The sequence below is a fragment of the Fragaria vesca genome, linkage group LG3 (assembly GCF_000184155.1).
Source record: "Fragaria vesca subsp. vesca linkage group LG3, FraVesHawaii_1.0, whole genome shotgun sequence".
In the NCBI taxonomy this organism is placed as follows: Eukaryota; Viridiplantae; Streptophyta; class Magnoliopsida; order Rosales; family Rosaceae; genus Fragaria; species Fragaria vesca.
The window spans coordinates 26,497,608-26,506,929 of NC_020493.1; the positions used below are offsets into that span (position 1 = coordinate 26,497,608).

General features: G+C 38.6%; 2 protein-coding genes across 2 annotated transcripts; one reads left to right on the forward strand and one right to left on the reverse strand.

Annotated features, from left to right (window-relative positions):
* Window positions 1-4,671: 4,671 nt before the first annotated feature.
* On the forward strand, window positions 4,672-6,105 carry LOC101304856 (tyrosine-sulfated glycopeptide receptor 1-like). Its single transcript, XM_004296239.1, has one exon. It carries the CDS (start codon window positions 4,672-4,674, stop codon window positions 6,103-6,105), a length of 1,434 nt encoding a protein of 477 aa, XP_004296287.1.
* Window positions 6,106-6,625: 520 nt separating this feature from the next.
* Window positions 6,626-9,316, reverse strand: LOC101308066 (thioredoxin M4, chloroplastic-like). Its single transcript, XM_004295112.1, has 2 exons — window positions 8,998-9,316; window positions 6,626-7,699 (listed from the first exon to the last, which is right to left on the reverse strand). Exons 1-2 carry the CDS (start codon window positions 9,239-9,241, stop codon window positions 7,386-7,388), a joined length of 558 nt encoding a protein of 185 aa, XP_004295160.1. The 5' UTR covers window positions 9,242-9,316; the 3' UTR covers window positions 6,626-7,385.
* Window positions 9,317-9,322: the final 6 nt, after the last annotated feature.

A 9,322-nucleotide genomic window follows, 5' to 3' on the forward strand; every position in this document is an offset into this window, starting at 1 on the left:
ATATAATGTTTAACAGAATAAACTGATCCATGGCATTGGTTTGACTTGCCCTGCACTAAGTTGTCCAACAATAGCTTGAATCTGATAATGAAATCCCTATTTCCTATTCCTTCCCGTGTTACATGTGATATATTCTTAAATTTTGATCCAGGTATCATCGGAGATATATACTTGTTTGTTTAACCTTAGTTATCCAAGATTTAGAAGACACTTATGTCCTCTCATTCGATCTCATCTCTTAATTTACATGTATAATTGGAGGACGGTCATACGTACATGTCAAATCCTAAATGATTGACTTCGTGTCTGTTTTTTTGCTTATAGTGTTGGATCAAGTTTGTATCAACAAGCAACAAGATGATGATGACATGAATCCAAATTGCCCTGTAATGTTTATCTTAATCGCAGACTTGCAACTCAATGACCAATAGCAGCAGTCCCACGCATATTCTGCGTCCACATTTTTATATTGCAACGAGTTGCAGAATGTTCTGACTAACTGAATGAATTAGGGTAACAATCACAACCTCATTCTAATCAATCAAAGTTGAAAATCAAGAAATTCCTTTGCTTAAAACAAGAGATTAAACCAAACACTGTGACACGGGACGTGACCTGCTTAGTTTGTGCATTAAGGAAGTATGGGAAGTACGTAGTAAGCTAGCTAGTAATTAACACGAAGTTAATTAGTTGACATCGACACAATCGAATCCACCAACAAACTAGAATTTTTTCCCCCGTCTTTGTGAAGCACAAAGAACAAGTTGAAGCTATTCTTCTTCAAGAAATGCTGTTCTGTTCTACTTTGATTTTCCTGCATGTTGATGGACCAAGATATTTGAACGAAGAACAGAAAAGAATTACGGAGTGTACTTAAGATATAGAATTATTCCAGATTTACGTACGCAATGGAATGTTAGACTGGGTCTCGAGATGCACAGTAGCAATTCTTAAGAAGCTAATAGAATATATATACCAAAACCAACGGAGCTGGCCGGGAACATCCAGAAGAATATGAATGGGATTGAAAGCCATCGATCATCGTCTTTCTGACTTTCAAAGAGAGGAATTTGATTCAATCAAATGTAGACAGACCGTTAGGAATTGGAATTAAGTAATTACCTTTCTAACTATATATATGCTGACTAGATTGTTATCCAAATATATATATATGTAATCAGGCACGTCAGCTCCTAAGAATTTCTCTAGCTAATATGAGAAGGTGATCGATCTACACAGAGCCACGCGTAACTTCCATCACAAGTGTGACAGATACTAAGATATTGCTCGTCACAATTGGCATCAGAGTTGATATTGCTTCTAGAAACTACGATATCATATATAGTTCATGATGGAGATCGAAGAATTAATTGTAACGTTGGATGGTTTATTAAGGTGGTGTAGTCCTTAACGTCTCTGGTTCAACGATGTGTTGAGGTTTGCTTCGGGTTATCGGGTATGGACTTTGATATGTTGAGATGTAGTTGCGTGTTGTTTTCACCCCTGAACTTCCATGATCTGTAGTAATAAAGCTCGGTTTTTCCTTGTCATAAAGAATTTACTGAATTTCCTCTCTAGTTGATTTTTGCCTGTTTCTTTGATGTGCGGGCCTCAATTTAGAGACGCTCACGTAAGAGATAGTTTTAAGGGATTGTTAGAGACAAATACATCTAAACCACATGATTAAATAACAATGCAGAAATGATAACAACTTTAAATTGTGCTTACGTTAGGCGACATAACCCAATAACAAACTTATATTTGAGTCCCAGCCAACAAGCCGACACTCATTAGTCTCCAACCCAGAATTACTTTTGGGCTCAAACACAATTTTATCAGTTCATAAGGAAGAAAAGAGCCAATTGAAGGGCTCAACACAACAAAAAACAAACAAAACGCTTCAAACAGGCAAAGCTCAATGGGAATACAGACCAAGTAGCTAGGGATACGATGAACACGATTGCACAAAGCAGTACACACAAAATATCCCTCCAGACTCATGATTAATACATGTCTCCAAATTCTTAAGTCGACATAGCAGCACCGGAGAGTTGTTAAATGGTAGAACACATGCCAAATTCTGGAAGGAAAAAAAGAACATATATCCGACCAATAACAAATTGTTAACCACTATCCACCATATGTACGTATTGGAGCACGTAAGTCGCTAAAATGACATACGCCGAAATTAGATCATACTGAATCCAAAATGAGACCGTCCACATGTCAATTAGTGGATATCATAAGCTGTGAATTAGTTCAAAATTCAAAGCATAAGAAATAAATGGAGAAAAATAAACCTTGTACTAAACCTACAGATTGCTATTGGTCGGTCTGGAAATTGTCTCTGAGGATACGGACTTTGGTGAAGATAGACCACAAGACTTGTCAGACTACTTATCCTTGTTTGAATAGCAAGAAATCATGTGGAAAAAGGAAATCACATTGATACTGAAAGGGCCAAACTTTGTGTTCTTCATATATATTAGTCTACAATGTTGATGGATTTCTTTTGAAGATAGAGAAGTTCTAGTATATACTGGATGTGTGATTTTGATGGAGACCGAAAGGATTGCCATACATTTATTTAGTAGAAACTGCAGATAGAGAACAAGCTAGCTACTACAAATTGGATATTGAATGTCAAATTATAAGGTCATGAGCCAAATTTGCCTATTCTTTGCACACATAACTTTATTTCAGTTTCGCTCAGGCATCTTGCTATGAAGACTGAAGAGGCGATCAGCATTAGAGCTGGTGATCGACTACTGCACTAATGACCCTGATGTACGTAGCAACCATTTACCAAGTGAAAATTCCCTAAAGGAGACTTAAATTAAGGAAACGATTTTCATGACCATTACTTTCTAGAACCAACACAAATGTGAGATGTCTATATAATTCGTTGTTCTTGAGGTAATTGATCAGTAATCCCACTTTTTTTTTTTGGTCAATGAGAGTAATCCCACTATTTGCTCACGAGTAATGTTCATCTAATTCATCAGAGAGATTAAGGCTCTGATCCATGATATCATTCTCGAATACTGCTAACAATAAATTATAAAAGACGCAGTACATGAGTACCAGTATGGCAGTATCACCTTCCCTGAGACACCTTTGGTTTCATCCGATATTAGCAAGAATAATTAGGGTTTAGGGGGTAAACCGTAAAACCCTAGCATTTCTTGAAAATGACGCTCCAAATAATTATGGAAGCAGACTTGTTGGACCCCTTAATTGCATGAATTGGACAATATTGTTCATGCTCGATCGGTTTCATAAACAAGAGTTTGCAAGATGTGTGAATGCTTTTCTGCAGCTCTATAAGCTAGCCTCCATGGTAGTAAGGTAAACTCTTTCAAAGTGGCTTTGTATCACAATCTGCTGCCATACGAAGTGCTTGAACTTCGTTAATTTCCTAGTTTTTCCGAAAGAAAAATTATTCTGTGTTCCCGAATTGGTTGTACTTTCGGTACTATCAACTTGATCTTCTAAATGTAAAGTGACCAAAAAAAAACTCGATCTTCTAAGTGTAAAGTGTATGTAATTGTTTAGACTTTAGAGGTGCACTATAAGATCTCGTGTTGTAGGCGGAATATTCAATCAGCTATTATGAAGAGTTTAAGTCACAGTTGTTCACTGTTTTTGTTTATTCCTTGCAAGCTTTACCTTGGATTAAAGCAGTGTAGCTAGGATCTGACTCTTGTTTTTTATTTTTTTTGGTTAGAGGATCTGACTTTTACTGTTCATGGCTGTCTTAACAATATCTAAGTGTTCAATTGTCAAAATAGCCGTCAGGTCAACTGCAGTTTCAGATGAAGAAACTCGTTGGTGATGCTGTGCGAAAATTACCCTAAAAAAAAAAAAAAAAACTTAGTTGGATGATGCTGTGCTTGATTATTCCCTAGAAGACTTTCGACAAAGTATTTGCCGTAGCTTTTATGCTTCCAGTATTGTATGGTTTCGTTGACAAAGTACGAATGTAAACAATATATGGATCAGTAATAAACCTACCGGAAGAACAATTCAAAGTAGATGATAATCAAGTAATCATTCCGGTGAACCAGCCAGCCATCTCCACTGTGTGTATATATACGTACACAAATGTATCCAACAAGTCCAGTGAACAAATATGGCTCATTGTTTCCTTCCTTTTGTTATCGTACTCAGTTACGTACTGGAATGGGTACTGCTACTAATATCATCCATGCATGCAACCAAAGTGAACGTACTTCTCTCTTGTCCTTTGCTCTTGCTGTTTCTTCTCCCTCTTCCTTATATTGGACTTCAAAAGACTGTTGCCGCTGGCAAGGCATCCATTGCGATGCCGCTGGTTGGGTCACCCATCTCTCATTGCCCTCCAAAGGCCTCACACTCAAACAAGGTACTACTTTTCCTTCATCAATTGGGAATCTCACACATCTCACCCAGTCACCCACTTGAATCTCTCCCACGATTCCCTTGATCAAAGTGTTGCTTCCTTCTTGTCCTTGAATCATCTTGAGGACGGTCCTTGATTTGAGCTCTAACCTTCTTTATGGGGAGCTACCGCTTTCTCTTCCATCAAGCATCCAAGTGTTGGATTTGTCCAGCAATCAGTTAACAGGTCCGATTCCATCTCGGTTCTTCCAACAAGCTAGGAATTTGACTAGTTTCCGGGTCAGCAATAATATGTTCTCAGGATCTATTCCGTCCTCGGTTTGTCATCACCCTTCTCCTTTGATTAGGGTATTGGATTTTTCCTTTAATCTATTCAATGGCAGTTTGTCCAGTGGGCTAGGAGAGTGTTCCAAACTGGAAGTTTTTCGTGCTGGGTACAATAACATCTCAGGAATACTTCCAGAAGATATTTACAACATTGCCAAACTTGAAGAATTTGCAATGCCTTTCAATTCACTTGATGGAGTCATTGGAGATAGAATCGTGAATCTAACCAACCTTGCAATTCTTGACCTCCACGTCAACCAATTGAGGGATATGCTTCCTCTCAATTTTGGTAATCTCACCAAGTTGAAACTCTTGCTCCTCCATTGGAACAATCTTGAAGGTTTTCTACCCCCATCTTTGATGAATTGCACGAACCTTATAGAACTGAATCTATTAGGCAATCAGTTCCAGGGGGATATTTCCACGCTTAATTTCTCAAAACTTACTCAACTTGCTATACTTGATCTCCTCTCCAATAACTTGAATGGCAGTTTGCCTATGAGTCTTTATTCATGCAAGTCCCTGAAAGCAATTCGGCGTGGTATAAATGATATAGAGGGACAAATACAACCTGAGATTCTATCATTGAAATCCTTGTCTTTCCTCTCTATTTCTCATGGTAGATTGAGCAATATCACAAAGGCAATAAACATTCTGAAGCATTCCAAAAGTCTTGTATTCTTATCCTTTGTATTTAGTTTTGAAGCAGACGAGGAAAGTCCAGCTGATTTCGGCATAACTCATTTTGAAGGGTTTCAAAGTCTTCGATTCTTGAACTTGCGTGGTTGTAACCTCGCCAGTGAGATTCCTAAATGGTTATCGAAGGTCAAGAATCTAGCAGTCTTAAGTTTAGCTGATAATAAAATCACAGGGTCAGTTCCAAAACTGAGGCACAACAGCTTCTATGGAAGTATACCTGTCGAAATCGGCCAACTGGACCGTCTCCAAAGCTTGTGGCTTAACCACAACAACTTCACCGGCAACATCCCCACCCAAATTTCTGACCTCAAAAACTTGAATGCTTTGCAACTCTCCGAGAATCATTTGTCTGGACATATCCCATCATCATTGAGTAGTCTAAACTTTTTGTCAAATTTCAACGTCTCCTTCAACAATCTGGAAGGGCAAATACCAAAAGGCACTCAAATCCAAGGTTTTGATGTATCTGCATTTGAAGGGAACCCCAAACTTTGCGGTTGTCCGCTTCCAAATGAGTGCCATGCAAATAAGGGGCTTGATGATCAAGATATGGACAACAACTACAAGCATCGAACTCCATGGTTTTATGTTCCTGCCGGGCTCGGGTTCGTTGTAGGATTCTGGGGAGTCTGGTTCATTGATTTTCAACAAGACATGGAGATATGCCTACTTCCGATTCATAGAAAAGGTACAAGATAAGTTCTACATCATGATCGTTGTGCGTATTTACAAGATGAAGAGATTGGTTAATGCTAGCTAGACTTGAATTTGTAATTATTCTGCTGTTGCTCGTTTTTAATTGTGAATATAGTGAGTGATGCTACCTCTTTTAAATGAGTTCTATCGGCATCTATTTTTTTTTTTTCTCACCCTTAAAGAGGTGGTTGTCACTTGTCAATCCATTAAAATAATAAAAGTTATTTTCAACTAGTTCACACAGAAAGGTTACGACAAGCCATGGACATCAGAAGTCCGGAAATTGTGTCTACGAGGACGTGGTGAAGATAGGCCACAAGTTGGTAAACTTGTCCTTGTTTGAATAGCAAGAAAACATGTGGCAAAAGGAAATCATGTTGATACCAAGTGCAAAAAACCCCACTTCAGAATTTGCCTAAACGGCTAAAAGTCTGAAACTATGTGGTTTTAAAGGCCACGTGTTTTTGCAGAGGGTCACAACAATTTTGATTCAATAGAAGCAAAGATTCTATCCTGGACAAAACTGTAATTTAGAAAATATGCAAAATTTGATGTTCTTAGATATTGGTCTACCATGTTCCTGGATGCTGGAGTTCTTTGAAGAGAGCTTTTAAGTAGTATATTGGATCTTGATGGCAAAAGAGAGGATTAATATACATTTATAAGTAGGAACTGCTGATAACAAGCTGCTAGAAGTTGGATTTTGAATGTGAAATTACAAGTACATGAAAAATGAGCCAAATTTGCCTACTCTTTGCACACATAATTGTATTTCAGTTTATATTTTCCCAGGCATTTGCTATGAAAAGAACCTCAGCATTAGAATACTAGTGACTACAGCAATAGTTACCCTAAAGGTGACTTCAAGCGATTGGAAATGATTTCTATGACCATTACTTTCTAAAAGCTTCTGTCCATTGAACCAGAGTCATGGAATTACATCCTAAAGAGCATCACTCACTAATAGATTCCTAATGTTATATCTTCCATGGGCATACTACCAAAATGCACTATGATCTTCAATCAGAATTTAAAGAATCACATCATACATAGTATGCCAGATACTGTTTAAAAGAGACGTTCAGGTGCTAAAGATTTAATGTTACTAGCATTCTCTGACACTGGAAAATAGATACAGATTCTTCCAAATAACTATACAGGAGAGGACATCAGTTTATTTTGAGAGAAGTATCTAAACCCTGAGAAAGCGAGAATCTAAAACGAGAAGGGACAGATATAAGATACAACTTAGCTCCTTAAAGGACATTCATCACGTACCATTTCTACAAGAACTTTTCGATGCTGGTGGTCAATGTGGATTTGGGAACGGCCCCAATAACTGCATCTTTTTTCTCACCGCCCTTGAATATGATGACAGTGGGGATGCTTCGGATCCCATATCGGGTTGCTACTGAAGCACTCTCATCGGTATTCACTTTGTAACACTTGAGCTTACCAGCATATTGCTTTGCCAGTTCATCAATGATAGGGTGGATCATACGGCATGGACCACACCATGGCGCCCAGAATTCAACCAAAACCGGTAATTCAGCATCGAGGACAAGTGACTGCCATGTTGCATCAGAAACAGCAGGCACTGCAATTTTTAAGAGCAAAATACTATCAAAAAGAAATCATGTGTACATCATTACTACTGCTCAGAAAGAAAACAGTTACCAATAAGTGAAATATATGAACTTCATACCATATCTTTCTTATCAAGTTCACTATGTTCTAATCATAAGACTTTACAATATTTACTTATCACATGACAAACAAAGATGTCTGTTTGCCATTTCAAATTCTTGGACCCTAATGAAAGTGGGTACTTTAGTTTAGTCTAATAATGAAGAGTAATCATGCAACTGGCATTTGGTAATGAATTGCATTGGAGTAACAGATTCCTATAAAGTGTGGCCCTGAATCAGCAAACTAGCATGAAGGAACTTCCTAAGACGCCACAAGCACGGTTTCAAAATAATTCATAATCATACACAAGCTCAAACCATTCACCAGCTACTTCTTCCCTAAAGCTTTAGACATCCAGTTATCATTTTCTTTACCGACCAAATTATCACAAACACAGTCATCCCGTTAGACCTTTCTCATCACCCAACTTTTTTACCCCAACAGACTAGTACCTTTTGCAAACTAATGCAGTACATGTTTCTAAAGTAACTTTGGTTCCATATGGCACTTAAACCAGATATATAACTGGATTTATTATTTGCTCCAATCTTCAATCATACAATTTTATCAACATCTTTCCTGAACTTCTTACTATTTAACTTGGCAATATTGGGACTTCCACCATCAATAAGTCCTTGACAGTGTCACTGTTGGCTTGCCTTTACCCCATCAAGAAGCGGGTCCACTTAAACTCCTGATGGATTCAATCACGACACTTCAAGAAACCAAAACCAGAATTAAATTCACCGAGATAAAGCTTAACTAAGACCCTAAAGTCCATTCCATGCCTCCCTGCGGATAAATCCTCACTTCCTACTACTCCTGCTATCTTCTTTTTATTCATATAAAGTCAAACTGCTGTGAATATTCTAAAGAAAGTTCCAAAACCAATTGTTTCCTGATCGAATCCTTTCATTTTCGATTCTCAAACTTCCTAACAACTAGAGCAATCACATCAACGTACTCATCTTCTCAACTTCTATGCTGATGGACAAAACAAATTTCTTCCGATTTCGAAACATTCACTTTACACAATAAACCTAGCACCTCATATTTCATAACTACCAAACTCAAATCAATATATTAAAATAAAGCTGAGAAATAACAATCAGAGCACATAAAACGAGCCGATCATACAGATTTCAAGTCTGCTCTACTAAATCTCCACATACAAAACACAACAGAGATACAAAAGACGAAACTGACCTCCAACGGCGGTGTCCTGAGCCTCGCAGACGACGAGTCCCCGGCGGCGACGAGCGGGGCCGTAAGTCAGCGATCCAACAGAGCGAGAGGTCTGAAGAGCGGACCTGACCTTGAGGCCAGTGAAGTGAGGCAATCCGAGGCGGCCGGTGCGGGAAGAAACGGAGGAGGCGGCGATCGGGGAAAGAGAAGCCGAAGGGAGAGCGGAGGAGCGAGGAACGACGATGGATTCAAGGACGGTAGCCATTGCCGTAGGAGATCGGAGCTCCAGAGAGAGATGTGGATAGACAGAGAGAGAGAGAGAGAGAGAGAGAGGAGGAGAGTAGTG

Bases quoted from the DNA above. Each gene is read 5' to 3' on its own strand.
- LOC101308066 (XM_004295112.1), bottom strand. From the start codon at position 9,241: ATGGCTACCGTCCTTGAATCCATCGTCGTTCCTCGCTCCTCCGCTCTC. The intron at 7,700-8,997 runs GTCAGTTTCGTC...TAAAAATTGCAG, and splicing joins TCAGGACACCGCCGTTGGAG to TGCCTGCTGTTTCTGATGCA.
- LOC101304856 (XM_004296239.1), top strand. From the start codon at position 4,672: ATGTTCTCAGGATCTATTCCGTCCTCGGTTTGTCATCACCCTTCTCCT.